Source organism: Bubalus kerabau, chromosome 9, assembly GCF_029407905.1.
Source record: "Bubalus kerabau isolate K-KA32 ecotype Philippines breed swamp buffalo chromosome 9, PCC_UOA_SB_1v2, whole genome shotgun sequence".
In the NCBI taxonomy this organism is placed as follows: domain Eukaryota; kingdom Metazoa; phylum Chordata; class Mammalia; order Artiodactyla; family Bovidae; genus Bubalus; species Bubalus kerabau.
Genome location: NC_073632.1, coordinates 84,357,707 through 84,383,528, shown reverse-complemented (window position 1 = coordinate 84,383,528; position 25,822 = coordinate 84,357,707). Strand labels below are relative to the sequence as shown.

Sequence of the window (25,822 nt, the reverse complement as noted above, 5' to 3'; positions counted from 1 at the left end):
CTTCTTGCCTGGAGAACTCCATGGACAGGGGAACCTGGTGGGCTATAGTCCATGGACCCACAAATAGTCTGACACGACTGACCGACTAAGCGCACAGGCTACACACACACACACAGACACACACACACTTGAAGAAGATAAATTCCAATTTCAACACACTGGGAAGCATTTCAAAAAATGACTTGTATAAATGAAGTGAAAATGACCATTATCTGGAAATTTTTGTTTAGTATTTATTTACAAGCTACCTTTAAAGGGAAATTTTCTGAGTTTAGACAATTATGGCCCTATAGACAAATGCTTTTAAAATTCTCCAGGCTCTTTCTCTCCCTCAGCTGTTTGGTAAAGATGAGGGATGACCGCGCCCCCGCCCCCCACCCCTTTTCAAATGTGCCCATGGATGTTCCCTTGTGGCTCAGCTGGTAAAGAATCTGCCTGCAACACGGGAGACCTGGGTTTGATCCCTGGATTGGGAAGATCCCCTGGAGAAGGGAAAGGCTACCTGCTCCAGTATTCTGGCCTGGAGAATTCCATAACTGTATAGTCCATGGGGTCACAAAGAGTCGGACATGACTGAGCAACTTTCACTTGGGCTTCCCTGGCAGCTCATTTGGTATAGAATCCACCTGCAATGCAGGAGACCCCAGTTCCATTCCTGGGTCAGGAAGCTCCACTGGAGAAGGGATAGGCTACCCACTCCAGTGTTCTTGGGCTTCCCTTGTGGCTCAGCTGGTAAAGAATCTGCCTGCAATGCAAGAGACCTGGGTTTGATCCCTGGATTGGGAAGATCCCCTGGAGAAGGGAAAGGCAATCCACTCCAGTATTCTGGCTTAGAGAATTCCGTGGACTGTATAGTCCATGGGGTCACAAAGAGTTGGACATGACTAAGTGACTCACTTTCACTTCACTTCACTTCACATGAATGTTACGTGTTTTCACATTGTATCGAGTTCCCAAGCATCTGGCTTTGCCTGGCATCAAGGTTGGCCCTGTGCAAAGAGATCTGTGTGGATTTCGTCCCAGCCTCCTGCTGCTGCTGCTGCTAAGTTGCTTCAGTCGTGTCCGACTCTGTGCAACCCCATAGACGGCCTCCTACCAGGCTCCTCTGCCCCTGGGATTCTCCAGGCAAGAATACTGGAGTGGGTTGCCATTTCCTTCTCCAATGCATGAAAGTGAAAAGTGAAAGTGAAGTCGCTCAGTCGTGTCCGACTCTTAGCGACCCCATGGACTGCAGTCTACCAGGCTGCTCCATCCATGGGATTTTCCAGGCAAGAGTACTGGAGTGGGGTGCCATCGCCTTCTCCCTAGGATCTTACAAAAATGGCAGAGGGGGGGTCTTGCCATGTGTAGCATACACAGAAAGTGAAAGTTGCTCAGCCGTGTCCGACTCTGACCCCAAGGACTGTACAGTCCATGGAATTCTCCAGGCCAGAATACTGGAGTGGGTAGCCATTCCCTTCTCCAGGGGATCTTCCCAACTCAGGGATCAAACCCAGGTCTCCTGCAGGTGGACCCTTTACCAGCTGAGCCACAAGGGAAGCCCAGCATACACAGAACATTAAGTTAAACAACTTAAACCATTTGAATTAACTCAAGAATGGATAACTGATGCTAGAGCATGAATAGATTGAGAGTAAGTACATTTACTTAGGAAAGCGAGAAGGAATTTATTTATCGTGGGGAATGGAGGCAACATTAGAGAAAGCCCTTGTAGACAGGGCAAGCTGAGGGGAATTATTAGTTCATCCTTCTTTGATCACCATGGGAATCTTCCCAAGCTGGCTACACAGAACTGAGGAGAATTTGCAGGTTACGGCTGGAAGCGGTCCTCTGCCCCAAGACTACCAAACGAGTCCCTTTGCCACTGCGATGATTTTAGGACATTCTACACATTTTAGCACTCTCTGAATGAAGCATTCACGTTGCCATTCAACATGTTTAGTTTGGGGTGCATTCTAAGTCAAATTATACAAGAAGCTATTTGTGGCATGCAGCAGCTGCAGAAAGAAGAGGCCATTTGGCAGGGAGGGGAGTGTTGATGTTAAACAATTTGAGTGAAGCTAGAAAGTTCAGAATATAGAGTTATCCTTGTTGATGGGCGGCTGTGATTGTATTGACAAGAGGTAGGGGGAGGCTACTGAGCGAAGAAGTGAATTTTATCCTATTTCAACATGGAGTGTCCTACTAAAACTAGCTCTCCGGAGATGCTCAGGGGCTTAATTGATAATGAATATAATATATTGTCTGGAGTCTGTGGTTGGTTCCACTATTGCTGGATGCAATTGGTACTTCTCCTCAGAAAGCAGTTATAATAAAATAATTAAATTCAAGTCAAGGTGAAGGTGATTGTACATGAACATCAAGGCAAGCATTGAAAAGCACAGTTATTTTAGGACCACCCTCGATAGCCTAAATGTATACTTAATTAAATGCAATTCGCTAATGAGATTTGATTGTGGCAGCTTCATTTGAACTTGTTTTATCATAGAATGATATGTGTGGGCTGCCCTTCATATGAAAGATAGATGTTTCAGGATGAAGTGATAAAAATGGATAGAGTTGAGTCTTCAGAGAGCTGACGTGTAACTTGAGAGAGATTTGGGAAAACTATTTGGATTGTAAGAACTTAACTTTTATTTTCTCCCCAAATAATTCTGGTGGAGGAAAACAGTGATTGCCTGTGTGTTCATTACCAAATTCCTGTAATGACTTTATCCTTTTTCTTGAGTGGAAAAAGCTTGCAGCGCGCTCACATGCACACACACACCAAGCAGCAAACCAAACTATGAAATACCCTCCCTGTCTTTATAGTTTCAAGCTTCATAGTTTTGGCTGTGTATTAAAAATGCTGTTAGGCACATAAGATTGTTGACCTTAATCCTTTCTAATGTTATTATATTTGCTAAGATATGAAAAATTTCATTTTTTTTTTCTGCTTTCTATTTCAAACTGTCATGATGCTGATGCAAAGGAGCTAATAAACATATCATTTTTTTACAAAACCAGTGGGCAGCTATTACCTAGTAGTACCATTACTGTTTTGATTATCATTGATTTTTCTCAGATTCTTTGTGGGCCTAATATGTGGGCACAGCAGTCACCTCCCTTCCCTTCCAGCTGTCTGCATTTTTATACTCTTTGAGCACCACTGAATGCCCACAAGCATGGAAACACTTCCACAGTGTCAGTTCAGAAGTCTACATCATGAAATCCTTGCTTTGGAAATATAAGAATCTAGAGATACTGAACAGTTATCTCCATAAAATAATCAGTGTTTTTATTCTTGCCTCTTGCTGTCATTTGTTGTTTACTTATTTAGCTTTGGGGCTTCTCTGGTGGCTTAGATGGTAAAGAATCTGCCTTGCAATGCAGGAGACCCAGGTTCAATCCCTGGGTTGGGAAGATCCCCTGGAGAAGGACATGGCAACACACCCCAGTAATCTTGCTTAGAGAATTCCATGGACAGAGTAGCCTGGTGGGATTGTAAAGAGTCAGACACTACTGAGTAGCTAACATATATTTAACATTTATCACTGAATTGAAAAGAAAAATCAGTGGCAATATATGAAAAATTGAGTTTATAGAAAGGTTTTATTCATGTCAAAAGTCTGTGACTGCCTAACTTCAGTAAACATTCTGTAGTCTCTAGACTAAGCCTGAATGTCCTTTTATGCCAGGCTGACTTTCCTTTGCTCCTGCTGGGCTACCTCTAGCATGATTATAAAATCTTTGTAGCTCTTATGGTTAATGGGGAGCGGTGGTTTCTCCGAAAAATTCTGCTACTGTTTATTCAGTGGTTTAGGGCAATGTAATTTTTTAAAAAATAAAACCTAACATGAATCAGATAAATATTATCCTTACGTGAATTAACTTTTACCATTACTGGAAAACCAGATACAGTTGGAGACATTTAACTATAAGTATTGCTGTCAGTTCATCAGCAAACCAAAGCAGTCTGTCTTAATTTGTCTGATTATCATTTTGCATGTGAACCAGCTGGCCTCGTAACAAAAGTAGTTGATCACACCAGCTTATTAATTGTAGCCTTCATCTTAACCATATGTGAAACAATATAAGAAATCACAGGAAATAGAAGAAAAGCTAAACAGTTCATAGGATTGTCCCATTGCTTGCAAAACAATAAGCTTAAGTAATCCTTTTCTCGAACTCTTCATACTTTATCGATGATTACTTGGAAAGAACTTAGGCAGTGAAGAATCTGATTTTCCCTCGTTCTTTTAAAACTAAATAACGTATTTTTTGTATTCACAGACAGTATGGCTTCAAATCGTCTTCTCTCCAAATGGAAAACACTTGTTTGGGTTCCTTTGTTATAAAATTTTACCTTTTGCTTTTAAATTGATGTGGACCTCTTTTTTTCTTAGTCCCAGTTATTCACATGTCATGTAGCTTCTCCCTTATTGATTCTGAAATGCCCTCTCTAACATAGGAGTGCTTCCTTAATCTGGGCTTGGTTGTAGATACTAGGGAGTTTAGGAGTATTCACAGATCTTCCTGGAGGCATGAGATCAAATTCATTTAAATTGAGGCTCAGAAAGGGCACGGAGATTATGGAGTATGGTCTTTCTTTGGTGGAAGAATATGAGAGCATTCTTTTGAGACGTGACCTTGAAAGGGGGTGCGTTAAACCAGAGGCCTTTTCCCCAAGCTTTTCTGTTGAGAGACAGCAGCAGAAATCCTTTCCTCTTCCAGTGTCTCAGTGAGTGGACAGTGTCTCCCTGTAGGTGGCAATCTTCGACTTGATTTTGTCAGTTTTCCCCTGGTAGTCCTGATTAGGAAGTATCCTTTGCTCTCAGTTTTTTTCTAGGTAGAAAATTCTTCTCAAATGTAGATTCTTTGTAGGTTTTGTAACACTACCAATCAAGCAGGTCCTTAATATCATCCAATTTTAAAAATACGAAACAACCCAAACTATAAAGCACCTTAGCTAATCACATGACTCTATTTCCAAGATCATCACACTATATGTTGGCTTTTCATTCTACGATAAGGTTTATTTTTTTCTTCCTTGAAGATTTAGAAGAAAGTTTGTGTTGATTTTTCTTTTCAAATTTAAAAATTTATTTCCCTGTAAGTTATTTTTGTTATAAAAGGATTTAACTATGTTAAATTTTAATAGCCCAGAAATCTTTTTTTATTAAACTTTTTATTTTGTGTAGGACTATAGCCAGTTAGCAACACTATGATAGTCTCAGGTGGACAGCAGAGGGACTGACCATACAGGTACATGTATCTGTTCTTCCCCAAACTCCCATCCAGGCTGCCACATAACATGCAGCAAAGTTTCCTGTGCTATACAGTAGGTCCTTGTCAGAAAATACATCTTAATTTCCAAGTGATTGAAAATTACTCTCTAAGATGTGCTAGCCCCTTTATTTACATTCAGAAAATATGTTTCAAATGACTATATTGGGAAAGGTAAAGTGTTAACTTTACAGTTGAACCAGTTGTTATATCACTCTACTCATATAATTTCCCTCCTAAAATGAGCTTTTATATACTTGATACAGGCTGAGTAAAATGAATTCAATGAATCAGGACACTCAGGTGAATGGATTAGGACTAAAAAGCATGTGGCACATAATTGGTCTAAGTATAAAGACTTATAGTTCATGAAATTATTCATTCTCTTTCTGCATGTCAGACATAGTTCACTTTGGAGGAAATTATCCTTCAAGTAAAAGGACACGATTTTTGAAACAGGAAAGCTGTTAAGGAACGCTTCTTAAGGATGGTTAATGCTTGAATTATAACTTAAAAAATGAATTGTTGTTTAGTCATTAAGGCATGTCCGACTCTTTTGTGACCCCATGAACTATATAGCCTGCCGGGCTCCTCTGTCCATGGGATCTCCCAGGCAATAATACTGGAGTGGGTTGCCATTTCCTTCTCCAGAGTATCTTACCCACCCAGGGATCGAACCCATGTCTCCTGTATTGGCAGGTGGATTCTTTACTTCTGAACCACCAGGGAAGCCCTAAGGAATGAATAGGAGCTTGCCAAGTGGATAAGTCAGGGATCTGACATCCCCATGGAAGAATTACAAAAGCATGGAGGGAGAAATGAGTGTGGATGGTCGGTACCCCACCCCATCAACCCTCTGCAGTGCAGGCAGCAATATGGGGTGTATTGAAATCTGGAGCACAAGATGGAGAATCCACTCAGCTGCTGGGTAGCCCTGTGATCAGGTCACTTATGTTATAAAATAAATGGAGTGGATTGGATTTTCTCTAGGGCTCTTTTCAGCTATAACGTTCTAGTTGCCTGTGACATCTCCCTTTTCCAGTTTGCCCTTGCTGTATCCCTACACATCTGTGTTTCCAATCTCAGGGCCCAGTCCCTTCACAAAGCTCTCCCCTGTCTGCCCCACTTTGTGCCCATCATCTCAGGACAGCCTCTGGATTGTCTCATTCCCTGCGTTAGAGAGATGCATCCTCCCATCCCCTCAGGCAGAGTTGAACTTTGAATGCTCAGTCAGCAGGGCTTCCTTTGTGTTTTAAACTTTTGATGGGGGTTTCTTTTTTCCATAGCATGCTTTCTGTCTGCCTCGCCTTTCATTTGTTCAACATTTGTCACATGAACTTTGTGACACGACTAAACTAGTCACAGTGATAGCAGACGCTCCAAAATTGACTGAGCAGATGGTACCAGTGGTTTTAGATTAAATTATTAACTAGGATCCATAGCTGAAGGCTTTAGCTTCAACACATGCAGAGAAAAGGGTATTTCCTAGCATTAGAATGAACTAGCAAAGTGGATGCCAGATCAAGTTCCTTCTAAAGAATTGATACATTGTCATCTCTCAGGGTTTCCCTTTCTACTCCCAGCCACTCCCCCAACCAGATATTGATGAGAAGAGAGATTTCCATTTGTCTTGTTTTCAGTGTGCCATATGATTCATCATTAAAGATTAATTCAGAAGCAGAAGAAAGAAAAGACTATTGTACCAATGAGGTTCTAGAATATTGGTGGTTTTTAATGCTTTTTTTGTGTGTGTGAAATAACATGATTCATGGGACAGTTAAAAAACTCTTCATGAGCATCTGCCATCAGACACATATCAGTATTTTCATTACGGCCAGCATCTCTACAATGTGTGTGTGCGTGTGTATGTGTGTAACAGTATTCAAATGTTAAATGTGTAAGATTACACCCAGTGCATATTCAAATTTCCCTCTTTGTCTAATAGGGTTTTCTTTGTATCTGGTTTATCCAAAAACTAGCAGCTGGATCATACATCTGGTTGTGATGATGTTCCTTAAAGCTCTTTAAATCTGGCACATTCTCTTTATTGTTTTATTTAATTAATTTATTGCAGAGAGGCCAGACCAGGTAAACATTCAGCCTTTTAGTCTGAGTGACATTTTCATTTTTCCCTCTAGCTCTAGCATTTCCTGTAAACTGGAAAAATGTAACTTGTCAACAACAGTGTTTACCTTGGATTCACTGTGGGTGATGTTTATACTTGGTGTCGCATCGCACTGGGACTCACGTAATAGCGTTGTCCCAGGAGCGCCTGCTGGATTAGGGAGATGGCAGGCTGATGTGTGTGCTGTGCAGTTACTCTAGCAGACCTCGTGTTTGGCATCTCTTCTGTGATGGTGTATAAAACTGGCAAGTGAATCAAAGAAGAAGTTGTGCATGTTTAAAATCTAGACTACAGAGATGAAGAGTAGTAACTGGTAAGAAAAATGCCTGATATGAAAAATAAGAGATCAGTTCTTTAGTAAACAACTGACCAACCCATCTTTCAGTTTTTAATCAATTAAATGCCAAACAGCAGGAGCCTATAGTCAGTTCAATTTGTTTTGAATAATATAAAGTATATTTTTCTGTCTGTTGTATGAAATACTTAAGGCTATCTTTTAATATCATAAATTACAATTGTATTAACAAATGAATTTAACTGTACATTTTTTTAAAAGTCCCTTAATTGTCAAATTTCATCTACCTGAAATTCAACTTTATCTGGGCATGCTGTATTTTATTTGACAGCCCTGTTTTTGAATTTACTCTTATTTATATATTTACTGATTGCGTTCATTCATCTGCCTATGTTATTAATTTGCTTTGCAGCTTCTAATGATTGTTATTTTCATAGATAAGAAATATGGACTGTATATAATTGCTGTCAATGTGAAAGTATTTATAAAAACATGAAACATAAATCTCACTTCCAAAAGTTGAAATATGGGAAGCTTTGTTCCTTAATAAACAGAGGCCACGCCTAAGTTTTCTGTAAGTCTATTACTAAAGCATTATTATGAATGTTTATTAAGGAGATTGTGTTACTAGTTTATTTTTATAAATTTTTCAAATCTCTTACTACTCAATGTGTACATTTTATCCTACAGGCCTATGGGCTTATATTGTATGTTCTGCTATGAAGATTTCCAATCCAATGAGTCTGAAAAACAGAAGAATGAATGGGTGTGTCTGTGGATTTAAACACTGTATTTTAAGTATTTTAACCATGCATAAAGATAATCAGTACACTTAAATTAACTTAGTCATGTACGGTCTTCTATTTCAGATGTTTGATTTTAAAAAAAGAGTGTGAAACACATCAACAGTCATTAAAAACACCATTTATAGATAAGGCTGGGCTGAAATATTTTCTATTTTCAAGAGCTAAAATTCTTTTGAGACATGCTTACATTATCATTTAGAATTTGGAGCTTTGACTGGAACTCCATTACATCTGAGTTTTATTTTCCTTCCCTCCCCTCCCCACTTACAAGACCATGGTGATCTTTATTGATTATACAGTCCACTTTCAATTGATCCAGAACTCATTTTGTTTAATTCAAAATGTGTGTGTATATTATGTGACATAATCATGCCTTGTTTCTGCTTATAACTCCTGTGTTTATTATTTGAAAATGTTCCCTTTTACTAAATACTTTTAAACAAAGTTTGTGAAAGTACTGGATTCAAAATAAACACTTTTAATGCCCTAGCTTCATTTAATGCACTGAAGAGGGCCTGAAGCTTTGTGTAAATGGGGAGCGGGGTAGGAGAGGGGAAGGGCTCCATGGGGATAGAGGCCTTATCCAGGAGTCCTTAGACAGCTCTGCTCTTAAGCTTTTAGGTTTACATGTGCAATCTTTGGTCCTTATTAAAAAGAATAAGGATATATTTTAAGGTTTACTACAAGTGAAAGCATGAATGGTAACAGGGTCATTTATTAATAACTAAGGTCTAATTTTAAAAAATTTATACATTAAGTATCTAATGGTTCCTGAAACATAATACACGCTGTTAAAAATGGGCCGCTAAGACCAAGGGTGTTGTAGAAAAACAGCCCTCCATGAGGACTGGTTCTGAGCTCCTCACCGTTGGCGTGATTTGCTGGACTGGGTCCCCCTGCCTTCTCTCCCTGCCTCCAGTCAAGCCCGCTCAGGCGCGCTCTTCACCTCTGGCCGTAGGACTTCCTGTCTCACACTCCTTCAGGGGCTCCCTAGGCCACCCACTGAATTCCGCCCTCTTAGGACAAGCAAGGCCCCTCAGGGTCAGGCCCCTGCCTCTCTCTCCACCTCCTTGGCCACTCTTCTCCACATTAATTTCCCCTAAACTTACACCAAGGCCTTTGCAAGTCTCCTTGTGTCCCAGGACTGGGCTTTTCCAACAGGTCCACTCTTCACCTCTGTTCCCTAACAGTTGTTTGTCTTCTAAATGAGGTCATGAGGAGGCATAGCCAGAGAGTGATTGCTACGGCTGATGTCAAGGGCACACTGCCTGTGTTTTCTTCTGGAAGTTTTATGGTTTCTTACATTCAGGTCTTTGATCCATTTTAAGTTGGTTTTTGTGTGTGATGAGAGAGCGGTCTAGTTTCATTCTTGTCTCTCTAGTTTTCCAAACACCATTAAATGCGCATCAGCAGATGACTGGATAAAGATCACACACACACAAGATGGAATACTACTCAGCCATACAAAAAGATGAAATCTTACCATTGGTGACAGCATGGATGAACTTTGAAGGTATCATGCTATGTGAAGTAAGTCAGATGGAGAAAAATAAATACCATATAATTTCAGTCATATGTGGAATCTAAATAAACAGACCAAATAAATACACAGATTCAGAGACCAGAGTAGTGGTGACCAGAAAGGATGGGAGTGGGGGAGGGCAATATGGATAAAGGAGGTTGACTGTATGGTGATGGAAACTAAATTTTTGGTGCTGAGTCGTCTGAAGTTTGGACAGAAGTTTAAATATAATATTGTACACATAAAATGTATGTAATGCTTTGTATCATTTAATTGCTTAGTTGCTCAGTTGTGTCTGCCTCTTTGCAACCTTTTGGACTATAGCCTGCCAGGCTCCTCTGTCCATGGAATTCCCCAGGCAAGAATACTGGAGTGGGTTGTCATTTCCTTCTCCAGAGGATCTTCCCGACTGAGGGTTTGAACCTGCGCCTCCTGTATTTCCTGCATTGCAGGTGGATTCTTTACCCGCTGAGCCATTGGGGAAACCCAGGAAATGGCTACCAGTAACTAAAAATATGTTTGAATTTGCTTGAATTCTTAAAAACTGTAACACTGTTTCCTGACCTAAAGCTTCAGATCACAACATAGGGGCTAAAGCTAAATGCAAACACAAAAAACTAGTTTATAAAAAAAAATTTTTAAATAAATGAGCTGCATGCCCTTTGTCATCTTTTCAGTTAACAGCATTGTCTTATCTCTCTCCCTGTACTGATTCATGATTTTATTATTTTTATCTGTTTGGGTGTGCCGTCCCCACTGGACTATGACCTTCCTAAAAAAGTCAGTGCCCATGTTGGATTCACATTTAACCCGGATGCCTAACACAAGGCAGCTAATAAGTACTCAGTGTGAACTTGCTGACTGGTGGAACATAAGTGCACGTTTACAATTAAAATGTTTAGAATATGAATTACTTTTAAAAATATTCCTCTATCTCTTTGCTGGTATGTTATACACCTGCTCCTGGGAAGTAATAGAATAACTGTAGAAATGATCAGATGACTCCCTAGAAGAAAAAATTTAAATGTTGGTTAAAAGTAAGATTTCATTTCAGTGAAAGATTAAGCAGAATTGTTGGAATTTTAGAAATAAGGATGGGAATTTTTATGTAATAGTGGTGGTAAAGAATTTCAAAAATCTGGACCAGGATAATCTGCCAGGATTATTCAAGTGATATTAGATATATTTTTCTTTGTCATATTTGACAGCATTTTTAGAGCATAATGCTTTACTCTTAAATATTTTTATTTATGGTCCCTATGTATCTTTTATATAAGATACATTAACTTGAATACATAAGCTGAAGATTTTTAGTCTTAAATATTTTTATTAGTTATGAACTCTAATAAAGACTTTTGTGTTAAGATATATTAACTTGAACATACTAACTAAAGATATCTTTAACCCAGGTCTCCCTCATTGCAGGCAGATTCTTTACCATCTGAATTACCAGGGAAGCCCAAGAATACTGGAGTGGGTAGGCCATCCCTTTTCCAGGGGATCTTCTCGACCCAGGGATCGAACTGGGGTTTCCTGCATTGCAGGTGGATTCTTTACCAGCTGAGCTACCAGGGAAGCCCCTTGCAAAACTTAGTATGTGCTAATTAGAGATGGATCAAGACACATAGAGTCTCATCTTAGCTCCGACAGCATTAGCATCTAGATCTCCGTTCTCTCATTTTAAGTGGTGTTTAAATATACCTGTCTGGTTCATTGAAAAATTGACCGTCATCCCTAATAGATATCAAAAAGTTCTTGATAAGCAGCAGATTTAAGGAAACTGGCTTAAATTAGGCATTCAGCTACAGATAATGTGAGATTTGAGTAGAGGGTGGTTAAGAAGGAGCTGGAGGGCAGACCAGTGAAAGACAGCAGATGGAAGTGAAGACTGAGGGGGCTGTTTAAAGGCAGTGGCTTCATCCAGAAGTCAGCCTCTCAGAGAATGAATATATTCAGCTTTCGGGCATGTATTAAGTCTTTGGCACACGATTCCACTCTGCAGTTGTGTGCAGCCTGAGAGCAGAGTATACAGTAGATGAAGGCATGGGCATAGTTGTGCCGTCCCTGGAGGAGGCAATGGCACCCCACTCCAGCACTCTTGCCTGGAAAATCCCAGGGACGGGGAGCCTGGTAGGCTGCAGTCCGTGGGGTCGCTAAGAGTCGGACACGACTGAGCAACTTCACTTTCACTTTTCACTTTCATGCATTGGAGAAGGAAATGGCAACCCACTCCGGTGTTATTGCCTGGAGAATCCCAGGGATGGGGGAGCCTGGTGGGAGGCCGTCTATGGGGTCGCACAGAGTCGGACACGACTGAAGCGACTTAGCAGCAGTAGCAGCAACTTGACTGTCAGACATTGAAATTTGAGTCTTATAATTTCACATCATGAGATTATGTTTTAATTTTTTAAAACCATTTATAAAGGGGCCAGCTGGCTTTGACCCAAGAGCCATAATTTGCTGACTTGACCTCACACCAGCAAAATCATTAAGGTTTTAAGGGGGAATAAGTAAATAGCGTGAAAGTGAAGTCACTCAGTTGTGTCCAACTCTTTGTGACCCCGTGGACTGTAGCCTACCAGGCTCCTCCATCCATGGGATTCTCCAGGCAAGAATGCTGGAGTGGGTTGCCATTTACTTCTCCAGGGGATCTTCCCAACCCAGGGATCGAACTTGGGTCTCCCATGTTGCGGGCAGATGCTTTACCTCTGAGCCACCAATAGCATAGGGCAGAAATTTAACACCTGGCTCTTGGAAGCTTGTTAAGAGTTTGTCAGAATCCAAAGAAGGAGCAGTCAGATGTAGGAAAGGAAATAGTGGTCTGCAGTGTTGATGAAAAACGGCTCCACAACTGGATCACTAGTAGTATATGATTAAAAAGATAACTAGAAAGATGAGAGAGAAAAAGACCGTTGGTACTGGTTAGAAGTTCATGGTGACCATGGAGAATTTTTTTTAAATGATGGGCAATAGAATTTTAGACAGCAGGAAAGATAATGTGTGCATCAAAGCTGGAATTAATAGGTTTAGAGCAGTCACTGGGGCTTCCCTGGTAGCTCAGCTGGTAGAGAATTCACCTGAAATGCAGGAGACCCTGCTTTGATTCCTGGGTTGGGAAGATGCCCTGGAGAAGGGCTAGGCTACCCACTCCAGTATTCTTGAACTTTCCTGGTGGCTCAGACAGTCAAGAATTCGCCTGCAGTGTTTGAGACCTGGGTTCATTGCCTGGGTTGGGAAGATCCCCTGGAGGCAGTCATGGCAACCCACTCCAGTATTCTTGCCTGGAGAAGCCCCATGGACAGAGGAGCCTGGTGGGCTGCAGTCCATGGGGTCACAAAGAGTTGGACATGACTGAGCGACTAAGCACAGCACAGCACACACAGATCGTAAAGTAAGAGATGAGAAAACCACTGGGGAAATCTTTATAATTAAAAAGCTGTTTCCAAACCCTTCTTAATATTTAACGCAATAAATACCATAGTTTATGTGTTTCCTTCCAGAAGCTCTGGACTTAGGGAGTTAAGAGGCAGCACAAAATAATGCCGAGAGGACGGTGTGCCCTGGGATGCTGGGGTGCATGCTAAGTTGCTTCAGTTGTGTCTGACTCTTTGTAACCCTATGGACTACGGCCTGCCAGGCTTTTCTGTCCATGGGATTTTCCAGGCAAGAATACCAAAATGGGTTGCTGTTTCCTTCGCCAGGGGATCTTCCCGATCCAGGGATAGAACCCATGTCTCTTAATGTCTCCTGCATTGGCAGGTGGGTTCGTTGCTACTGGCGCCACATGAGATGCTGGGGTGGAAGCCTGCTTTTTAACCCCCAGACTTGCCACTGACCTCTGTGTAACCAGTGGCATTATCTTTACACGACTGTGGTCACTCGATATCAGGTTTTATTAATGAGAAAGGAGATTACTCCATGTGTGACTCTTACCAAAGTTCATTTCTTAGAGCACTTCTCTGACTAGTCCTGGTGGGTTAGAAATGTTTCACTACCAATAAACTTCTCTCCTCCCTCTTTAAAATGAGAGCCAGTTGGATTCACTGCACAGATTCTTGTTCTATTGCTATTGCCCCCTTCAAGTTTTTACTCAAGTTTCACCTTTCCAATGAACTCTGTCCTGACTCTATTTAATATTACAACCTGGCCACACCCTCCTCCTCTCAAACCCCTTTTATCCTATGCAACTTTTTCTTTTGTCCATTCCACTCACCACATTCTAACATACCATATAATTGTGGTTTATGGTCAAGTAATGTAAGCTCCAAGAGGGATCTCAAATGAATGGCGCTTCTTACGTGCTCAGTATTTGTCTTTGAATGAGTAAATCAAAGTTCCAGTGCCACTGCTGTGTACGTGAAAGGCCATGTGCTGTTTGTAGTTGGGAGTCCAGATGGGGATGTTCAACCTCAGAAATTCGTGGACTGTGGATAAGGAGTGCTTCTGGTTAGAACCCACTACTGCCTGTTTTGAGTATAGTGAGCTAAGAGGCAGCTCTTGCTTATAACTGTGTTATCCTAAGGGAACTTTGCACACTCTTCAAGCAGTTATATAATTTAACTTACACTCTCAGTCTTTTCTCATTTGCCATCTGCCCATGTAATTACTTTTAAATAAAGCAGTGTATAGGTGAAAGAACACAACTTGGAAATCCGTGATAATAGGTATGGTGGTAGGATAATATGTGTGTGTTGGGTTTTGTTTGCTTCAATTTTGTTGTACAAAAAATAAGATTGTGTGTCTCTTTTGGGGGGGATGATTTGAGGAGGAATCATTCCAAAGTTTTCCCTAGAGGGAGCCCCTTATATAAATTTTATTCTTTGACTAAAAGCTTTTGTTGTAAACTAAATGTTTTGAATTAGTGGGTTATTACATTTTTCCATTCAGTTGTAAGTCTGGCCCAAAGCTATGAAATAAGAGGTTGTCTAACATGTTTCAAAAACTATTTTGCCATGAAGTGAAGTTGGGGAGAGCTGTAAGGCGCATTCTTTTCCTTTGTCCCCTATCATAATATTGTTTGATTTGTATTCTTTTCCTTTTTGTTCCTGTCTCTTTACCCCGAAGTGTATTTTTCTAGTGCCTGCTTGTACCACATTTCTGATTCTTCTCTGTTTATATTTACCCAGTTCTCTGTGGCCAATTGCACACGAGAAAAGACCTGCAACTTAGTACAGTACATTCACGTTGAAGAGAAAAACTCAGATAATTTTTGTTAGAAATTGTTCCTCTTCTCTCCCATTGGGGAGGTGTTTGGTGTGGAATTTTAAAAACCTGGTGCTTAGGCTAGGTTTTTAAAATTTAAAATACAGATTTAAATGATTAGGCTACTTTATCATCTGTTTTCTTCTTTGGAGTGGGAAAAGTTAAGAGTTTGGGGGCTGGGGGTGGTGAGAGTTGTGGCAGCTAGATGCAGACAAGATCACCCTTTGGAACAATGACAGTGCTTTTCTCCGTCACTGGCAAGAAAAAAAAAAAAAAAAAACTGGGTGAGAAGACTGGGTGTACTAATTTGCAACTAAAATACAACCAAGTCATCATTTACAGCTCCCTGGAGATTGTATTGTCAAGTTTTACTGCTTGCAAACCTTCCTTTAGTGTGGGAGGCAGAGCCTGGGGGCGTGGCTGGGGAAACAATAGTTTGGCTCTTTCTCCCCCCTGAATCAGTTCAAATGCCTGACTTAACTAGGAAGTCAAAGAATCAACAGACTGGCCATAAGACTTGTCGGCTCCAGTAAAAAGATCTGGATGTTCTTAGTGGCCCAGTGAAAGTGGGGAACACCTTTGCTTCACCTTGACTTCCATAAAGGAAACTCTCTACTGTTTTTGTGGACTCCAGAGAGGAGGCACTTCAGATCAGTTGGAGAGGAAACTGAATCATTGAGCACCGAGGCAGAAAGACAGATGTGGCTCTCATGCAAATAAGAACTGCGGTTGGCTTTCTCTTTCCGTACATGTTGTCACTGGTGACTCTCGGCCTTAAAGATTAGGTTTCAGTGGGAGCTTTTCAGGTTCAAGGACTGTTAATGGTTTGTAACTGCCTGACAATAAGTTCAACCTCAAAGTTACATCAGTCCAGGCAGATGTCTGAGGATTCGAGACCAGAGGGAAAAAGTTAGAATCTGGAGCAGAAGAATGCTGATTACCACCTGCTTGCTGGACTGAGCTTTTAAAGGATTCAAATTTTTTAATCCTACGTAGATGTCCTGGAAATGGTGGTCTTTATTAATACAAAGATCAAGTCTTTGATTAAACTTTTTAAGAAGAAAAGTAAGTAGTTTCTTTTCTCTGCACTATATGTGAGTATGTGTATGTGTTTTATGTACGACTTCATCCTTTTGAGTGATGGAATTAAGAGCGTAAAACAGCATAATTGGTGTTTGTTAAACTCCTTTCTATACCAAGTTCACATACCTCAGACTTTTATAACTCTAGGGCAGAATTATGTGACTTTTTCTTTTTAAAAGCATGACTTACTTGTTTATGGTTGGGATTTTAGGTGAATTCACTTCTATTGGGATTCTAAAAAAAAAAAAAATAATAATCCTTTGAAGAAGGGGGGAAAAAAGCTCTTGTATTTACTTTATGTCTGCCTTGATGTACAGTGTATGGTGTTTCAATTCTTTGGCTAAATATGAGGAGCCTCTGAGTGATGCATCACATATTTTTGGTGGGGATGATCCTCTGAAACTCTCCTACACTCTGTTAGGTATTTAAGAGCTCAAGGACAGCCTCTGTCTAGACTGATCAGTCATTGTAAAACACACAACTTCTGTGGTGTGGCTTCATTATGTACTTACAGTTGGTTTCAATTTCTTTAAATCCAGATGCCTCTTCATTCTTTGGAAAGTATAAATTTTATTTATAAACAGTTTTGTTTTTACATAGTTGTTTATTTTATTTTAGTTTTGGGGCCATGGGTTTAAACTGGATAAATGTAGGTAGGACCATTGGTAAGAGAAACTGGAGAAAGCAAATGAACAGCCCTCGGGGTTCATTTCTACAGCTCCCCTCATCATAGATTGTCTTTGGATGGACTGATTAAAATCTACCCTGGCAAGAGTGAGACACCAAGGAGAGACAACTGTTCTTTCTTAGGAGCCAGTTGGTAGTTGTATGGTGGGGCTGAATGTGCAATTACATGGACACTATCACTTGGATTTGATTTGTAATTGGCGAATAGGAAGAGTTTCCATTTTCATTATTTTCCGACTATGAAGTATGATAATTCAGTCTTCGAAATCAATGGGCATCAGCACAAAACATTATAATTAACTGGCTACTCTTTGGAGGACACACGGCAAGCTCCATCCTGTGCAAGATTCTCCGATTATAACTAAGAACTAAGTCAGGGCTCTTTGGATTTTATAGATTACGACTGATAGTTCTATGTACCATGTAAAACATTTGTTCCACAGATATGTGAAATGCCAAGTGCCTAATTTACATGCTGCTGCTGCTGCTAAGTCGCTTCAGTCGTGTCCAACTCTGTGCTGCCCCATAGACGGCAACCCACGAGGCTCACCCGTCCCTGAGATTCTCCAGGCAAGAACACTGGAGTGGGTTGCTATTGCCTTCTCCAATGCAGGAAAGTGAAAAGTGAAAGCGAAGTCGCTGAGTCTTGTCCAACTCTTAGCGACCCCATGGACTGCGTGCGGCCCACCAGGCTCCTCCATCCATGGGATTTTCCAGGCAAGAGTACTGGAGTGGGGTGCCATTGCCTTCTCCGAATTTACATACAGCTTTTAGTAAACATTAAAAGCAGAAAGCACACAGGACGTTTCTGTTTTTAACTTGATGTCTAGTTCTCAATGTTTATTTTTCCATTTGGCAGTTTGTAGGGAAAGTGGGATGATTTTTTTAAAAATTTGTCCAGTTTTATTGACATATAATTGACATACAGCACTGTATCCACTTATGGTGTATAGCATAATGATTTGACTAGCAGACATCATGAAATGATTCTCACAGTAAGTGTAGTGAACATTCATAGTCTCATATAGATACAAAAGAAAAAGAAAATGTTTTCTTTGTGGTGAGAATTCTTAGGATATACTATCTTGTTGTTCAGTTGCTGAGTCATATCGACTCTTTGTGACCTCATGGACTGCAGCACACCAGGCTTGCTCCTCTGTCCTTCACTATCCCTGGAGTTCGTTCACATTCTTATCCATTGAGTTGGTGATGCTAGTTAACCATCTCATCCTCTCTTAGCAACTTTTATATATAACCCAACAGTGTTAATTGTGTTCAGAATGTTGTATATTACATATGTAGTACTAATTTATCTTATCACTGGAGAGAGTAGGATGATTTAGAAAGTGAATTATTTAAAGGTGGGCTTGTGGAATTCAGTACCTGTGAAGAAGATGGTAAACGGGGTGAGTGCTGACCTCACTCTGGTCTGTGGAGTGACTCATATTCCCAGAGGCACTGAAAAAAGGCCAAGTTCCTCTTCATTGATGGTTCTAAAAGTCAGGGACTCCCTTCAAGTAATTGCACTAATCTTGCCACAACCATTCTTCTCATGAGTTATTTCATAAGCTGTGACTTTCCATATATTAGCTCATTTGATCTGTATAATGGTTTTAATAGCTGTGCTGTTAGGTACATTGAGTTAATTTTAAACATGTTCATATAGAAAGGTTCAATAGTTCATGTGTGCCTGTTCATTTTATTTTATGAATCTACTTTATGGTCTCATTTCCAGGGACATATTATGTTGTAGAAACGCGTATGCCCAGTGTATCCTCTGTGCCATAGGTCAGAGAGGGGAAGATTCCTCCCGACTCACAATGGTCATATCTGCTGGTTTACAGGTGTTAGACTTGTCACCTTCAGTAAACACCTCAACACAGAGTCCTTCTCAAACTTCTCTAGTCTCTCCAATGCTGGCTTACAGCAATGGCTATATAAAAAATATTTTAAAAAATTGTTGTTGAATTTGTATGATGTTGTCAGTTTCATGTTGGGATCCATCGGTAGCCCCTCTTGGGTTGTGTTGTCAGGAAAAATCAAATAGACAAAGCAATCTTAAGCCCTAAAATGTAAAAGGAAAATTATCATAGAGATTTAACCTACCATTTCTTCCTCTGATGTCCTCAGTCTCTTTTGTGTTGGAAAAATTGAATTGAATTGGATTGTGTTGGGAAAAATCAATTGCATTGGAGTTTCTAAAAACATTTGAATATGAACATATTCCATGAAAGCAGGAAGTTCAGAGAAAATTTTTCAGCACGAATGGATTTCTAATTGAACTATGCTATTTAAATGTATTACATTGAATGTTTATGCTTAGTTTTTTAAATTTTAAATGAGTTTATAACAGTGGTGTTTTAAAGTAATGCTTTAGAGGGGAAAGAATTGGTACCAGGTTCTTAGTAGAAAAGTTGTTTTCTGTCTTGCAGTCTAACATTTATAATGTAGTGACATAGTATAGTTGATTAATAGATTTTGTCATGATGGAGTGAAGCAGGAGGTCTTTATTGATTTTGTTAATCATTTTCTAACTTTGGAGTAAAAGAAGGGCCTAAAAAGATGGGAAGCAATTAACTGAACAAACACAAAACACAGTGGAAAGGACCCCTGGGGTCTAAGATTGAATCTTATTCAGAATTTGTTCCATTTCTCCCTTGCTGGTCCTTACCTGTGAGTGTTTTAGGTACCCAGAACTCATCTTGATGTAACACAGTTAATTTAAAACCTGAATGTATTCTCTCTTTCTACAGCTGTTTCCAACCTAGATGAGGAGAGTCGATGGACAGTCCACTACACTGCTCCATGGCACCAGCAGGAGAATGTGTTCCTCCCCACCACAAGACCCCCCTGCGTGGAGGACCTGCACCGCCAAGCCAAGCTCAACCTCAAATCAGTACTGAGGGGTAAGATGAACCCTCCAAGCTTGATGTTCTTGCATTCTTGGCTGTTAGAAATGAAAACATAGATTCGGTAGCTATTTGTAAAAGACTACTTAAAATGAACTTATACTATGCTGTGTCTTTGTAAGTTATCATAAATACAGCTTAATACATGCTAAGTATGATCTGGTGTCTATAGAAAGCTGCCTATTTACAGATAGGCAAATGTATCCTCAAAGAGGCTTTTCTGGGTTAAAACCCTTTCAGTTCAGTTCAGTCACTCAGTCGAGTCCGACTGTTTGCGACGCCATGAACTGCAGCATGCCAGGCCTCCCTGTCCATCACCAACTCCCGGAGTTTACCCAAACTCATGTCCACTGAGTCGGTGATGCCATCCAACCATCTCATCCTCTATTGTCCCTTTCTCCTCCTGCCCTCAACCTTTCTCAGCATCAGGGTCTTTTCAAATGAGTCAGCCCTTCGCATTAAGTGGCCAAAGGATTGGAGTTTCAGCTTCAACATCAGTCCTTCCAGTGAACACCCAGGACTGATCTCCTTTAGGATGGACTGGTTGGAGCTCCTTGCAGTCCAAGGGACTCTCAAGAGTCTTCTTCAACACCACAGTTCAAAAGCATCAATTCTTTGGCACTCAGCTTTCTTTATAGTCCAACTCTCACATCCATACATGACCACTGGAAAAACCGTAGCCTTGAGTAGATGGACCTTTGTTGACCAAGTAATGTCTCTGTTTTTTAATATGCTGTCTGGGTTGGTCAAAACTTTCCTTCCGAGGAGTAAGTGCCTTTTAATTTCATGGCTACAATCACCATCTGCAGTGATTTTGGAGCCCAGAAAAATAAAGTCAGCCACTGTTTCCACTGTTTCCCCATCTGTTTGCCATGAAGTGATGGGACCAGGTGCCATGATCTTAGTTTTCTGAATGTTGAGCTTTAAGCCAACTTTTTCACTCTCCTCTTTCACCTTCATCAAGAGTCTCTTTAGTTCCTCTTCACTTTCTGCCATAAGGGTGGTGTCATTTGCATATCTGAGGTTATTGATATTTCTCCCAGCAATCTTGATTCCAGCTTGTGCTTCCTCCAGCATTTCTTATGATGTACTCTGCATACAAGTTAAATAAGCAGGGTGACAATATACAGCCTTGATGTGCTCCTTTTCCTATTTGGAACCAGTCTGTTGTTCCATGTCCAGGTCTAACTGTTGCTTCCTGACCTGCATACAGGTTTCTCAAGAGGCAGGTCAGGTGGTCTGGTATTCCCGTCTCTTTCAGAATTTTCCACAGTTTATTGTGATCCACACAGTCAAAGGCTTTGGCATAGTCAATAAAGCAGAAATAGATGTTTTTCTGGAACTCTCTTGCTTTTTCCATGATCCAGCAGATGTTGGCAATTTGACATCTGGTTCCTCTGCGTTGTCTAAAACCAGCTTGAACCTCTGGAAGTTCACGGTTCACGTATTGCTGAAGCCTGGCTTGGAGAATTTTTGAGCATTACTTTACTAGCATGTGAGATCAGTGCAATCGTGCGGTAGTTTGAGCATTCTTTGGCATTGCCTTTCTTTGGGATTGGAATGAAAACTGACCTTTTCCAGTCCTGTAGCCACTGCTGAGTTTTCCAAATTTGCTGGCATACTGAGTGCAACCACCAGTACTCAAATAAACCCCTGCCGATATGGGAAATTTTGCCAAATTTTGCCACTGCTTTTTTAAGACCATAGTTTAAATATTCAGAGCAAATTGTTAAAGTTAGTACTTTGTAATGGTCTGTTCAGTTAATTCAAGTTGGGTGGAAAGGAGACCTAAATACATACTTTGAGGGCGTGCAGAGTGGTTTGATTTACCAGAATTTGGGCTCACCCCAGCAGTACTCCTTCTAGTCCAGATGGGCAGAGTGCACTGTGGCTGGTAGGAAATCCAAGAAGAGTAGACACTTGTATCTAGTTTAAAATTCTCATTTTTACCTCAACTTGGTGATGTTAAGAAAAGTATATACACGGCAAAGAGGACAAAGTGATAAAGAAGGGAAGAAGAAGTGATTTTTAAAGAAGTGATTTTTAAGATTCAGAGGTTTTCAGCCACTAAGTCATGTCCAAGTCTTTGCAACCCCATAGACTGTATGTAGCATGCCAGGCTCCTGTGTCCTTCACTGTCTCCCAGAGTTTGCTGAAATTCATGTCCATTGGATTGATAATGCTGTCTGACCATCTCATTCTCTGTCACCCCCTTCTCCTTTTGCCTTCAATGTTTCCCAGCATCAGGGTCTTTTCCAATGAGTCAGCTCTTCGCATCAGGTGGCCAGAATATTGGAGCTTCAGCATCAGTTCTTCCAATGAATAGTCAGGGTTGATTTCCTTTAGGATTGACTGGTTTGACCTCCATGTAGTCCAAGGGATGCGCAGAAGTCTTCTCCAACACCACAGTTTGAAAGTATCAATTCAGATTTAGAGACTTTCCCTTAAAACAAAGAACCAACATTCTTATTCTCCCGGATGCTGTTTCTACCAGTTTTCTCCTACCATGTGCTGTTTGGGGTCTAATTATACTAAAAAAAAATACTTGTTGCTTATGTGCAATTTAATTTAACTGGACATATCCTGTATTTATCTAATTGTGAAAAACTTATATCTGGAGAAATACTGTTCCTGATTGAAGGAAACCCCAGCTTGAGGATCCGTCTTATTTTTGTTATAGTTTTCACTTGTGTATCAGTCATTAATTAATTCTTTTATTAATGTGCTCTGATTATTAGCTAACAGTTAACACTCAACTATATACGAAGTACTGTTCTAAACTATTGCACATCGTATCTCATTTAATCCTCACAATAATCCTACAAACCATTACTGTGCCAAGTTTTACAGATGAAAACATGGAGACACAAAGTTTAGAAATGTGCTCGAGATCTCAGACTTAGCGATAGATCCAAGATTTAAACTTGGACCATCTCAGGCTGCAGAGCCCACATTCTTAACTGCTGCCTTTAACAACCATTTGTTGGAAATCTATTATTCTAGCTCAATGCAGAATACACCAGCAGGATCTCAGCTGTTGATAAATTTATACTTGTATCTGGAGAACAAATCACAATGTGAAAAATACTTGAGAGGTGCCAAAAACTGCTGTATTGCAGTTAAAGAAAGCAGATCATCTGCTTAGAGAAAGAATAGCTGTCAGAAGAGTCACAATAGATGTGATATTCTGAACAGAACTGTACAAACATTGTTAATCATAGCCCTGTTTTTTCTTCCTTTTATCTTGTGTAATGCTTTGATTATCTCATATGTATCTTACAGTTTTATGTATTTTATCATGTATCTTATAGTGTTGGCATTGCACTGTCTAGAAAGGAGGACATTACTGGGCTCCATTTTTTCATTTAGCCTAAGTAACCCCTTTATGGGCTTCTCAAATGGGATTAGTGGTAAAGAACCTGCCTGCAGGAGATGCAAGTGATGCGGGTTCGATCCCCAGGTCAGGAAGATCTCCTGGAGGAGGGCATGGCAACCCACTCCAATATTCTTGCCTAGAGAATCCCATGGACAGAGGAGCCTGGCGGCCTATAGTCCATAGTGTCACAAAGAATCGAACACCACTGAAGCAGCTCAGCACACAACCTACATATTTAGTGACTACAAGCCTAGGTGAAAAGAATCATGTGCGTTGGGCTCTTCTGTGTGGCCTTGGAGATGTACTTTGGCTGTGTTGCCTTCATGATGTGCCTAAATCCAACCAGAATTTCTTCTCGATCCCTTCAGTTCCTAGTGATTTGTCTTTAGGAACTTTTGACAAAGTGCTTCTTTACCTGGGGTTTATGTTCGTACACTGAAGAATTAATAAGAATATTAAATGGCACAGTTCCCAGGACAAACCCCGGAGGCCGTGCCATTGTTAACATTTCTTTTGTTGCTCTGAAGACCAAGCCCTGCCTGGTCTGGCTTGTAGAAAATACCTTCAGGAAGGTATGTGTGAGTTTGAATATTTAGGCCCAGTGGCTTTTTTTTTTTTTTTTTTTTTTTTTAGTTCTACCAGTTTATTGCTACCAACCCGTGACCCTCCACCCTCATGCACACATGCTCAGTCATGTAACCCCATGGACTGCAGCCAGCCAGGCTCCTCTGTCCATGGACTTTTCCAGGCAAGAATACTGGAGTGGGTTGCCATTTCCTTCTCCATCCCAGTGGTTTTTTGATCACTCTCCAGGAAATTGTGCTTCATGACCTCTTTCATGTATTTTCAAGTACCTAATCAGAGCTTCTCTTTTCTGCCCTTAGGACACTGTATATCTATGTGTAGATTTTTCTAACTTCATTTTCTTTTGAACTGTTCAGTAGATACCTATGAAATATCATCCACATTTTGCCTACACTTAGATTTTATTTTGAAACGGTTTTGAAAAGGTAAATGCTATAGTGATTGCTTAAGTGCCCTAAAGTGGTTCATCGAAGGGATCTACTATTAATAAGATTAATAAGTTTGGAAAATCCTTAGAGCTCAACTTTTAAAGTCTGGATTTAAATGAGCCTTAAGGGATTTTAGATAATTGATAACTTGAAGCACAGTGGTTGAGAGAGATGAAACAAGAAAGAATATCTGAGTGCTTTTGTTTCTCATTTATTTACTTTTAATCACATGTACTTTCACATACCACTTCCCTGACATCATGTTAGCAACCTGTAATAAACATAACATGAATGCAAAGTATTTGTTATATCATTATCAGTGAAGGTTAAAAAGAAAAAATCCAGTCCCTGAATATATGGTACTATTAAAGTATGATGTTATATAAGATTATTAGTCTAAGATAACTTAACCTCAGCATTCTTTGATTAAAAATATAGAAAGGTAAGTCAGTATTCACAATGAGTAATCTGTTTTGTTCCACCTTCTATTCTATACTGTGACCTTGTTCACAGTTTTAAGGAAGGAGTACTATCCTTTGAGGGCTTCCCTGGTGGCTTAGTGGTAAAGAATCCACCTGCCAAGCAGGAGATGCAGGCTTGATCCCTGGGTCAGGAAGATCCTCTAGAGAAGGAAATGGCAACCCACTCCAGTATTTTTGCCTGGAGAATCCCATGGACAGAGGAAGCTGTTCATGGGATCACAAAGAGTCAGGCACGACTGAACGATTAAACAACAAGAAATGAATAAGTAAGTGTTGTAAATATTGACTTATGTTAAAATAATGCAGAAATGCTTAATGGTCAGTAGACCAGTAGACCACAGGTTTACCGAAAATGTTTTTATGAAAAAGCTAAGCTTGCGTTAGTACCTAAAGGGTAGATGTAGATACTACTTGTGTATTTTAAGGATCAATTTTGTGCTGTGCCAAGAGTTTTTAAATGAATGGACAAAAGGTCGTGGGTCCCCAGCTTTAAAGAGCTGAGGTGCTTGCCGTCTGGTGTTAAGACTGAAATGAACAAACAGTAGAGTAATGGAGACGTATGAAGTACACTGGGTATGTAGAGGACAGTTCGGTCCGCCAGAAAAGCCTTGAGAGACCCCTCTCCCATTCCCCCGTTGAAGAGAGGATGGGCTTATATAGTGTCAAATGGCATGTGAAGTGCCTAGAGGAGGTAGCTTCCATTCTGGCCCAACTAATGCAGGCAGATCTTTTGTGTTTGTTCTTAGGGACCAGTCTCTGGAGAATTTGATAGAATTTAGTGGCCATGCTCTTGGATCAAATGATTTTATTTTAATTGATGTATTTAGTTACTGGAGACTTAGGTAGTGATTTATTGCTAACAATAACACAAAAATGTACGAAGATTTTAAAAGAGTATTTTGATATTAGGCCCAACTGGACATCTGGCTAGTCATGAATAATAAATTTTATTGAATAGTAAATTTTACTAAATTTTCAGAAGAATTCTACTCTTTACATCTCCATGGTTGTTTAAACCCTTCATAAACTTCATCAGAGTTAGCTGTGATAATGAATA

The 25,822-nt window shown here is 40.2% G+C and overlaps 1 protein-coding gene across 4 annotated transcripts in view; it reads left to right on the top strand.

Moving 5' to 3' along the window:
* NHSL1 (NHS like 1) overlaps positions 1 to 25,822 on the top strand; it is a 262,524-nt gene that overhangs the window by 175,201 nt on the left and 61,501 nt on the right. For 3 of the 4 annotated variants that reach the window (XM_055535747.1, XM_055535748.1, XM_055535746.1), the window contains exon 2: positions 19,739 to 19,891. In XM_055535747.1, coding sequence (XP_055391722.1) covers positions 19,739 to 19,891 — 153 coding nt within the window. Of the gene's footprint in view, positions 1 to 16,222; positions 16,281 to 19,738; positions 19,892 to 25,822 lie in introns of those variants that run through there. The other variant, XM_055535749.1, reaches the window with a different exon arrangement.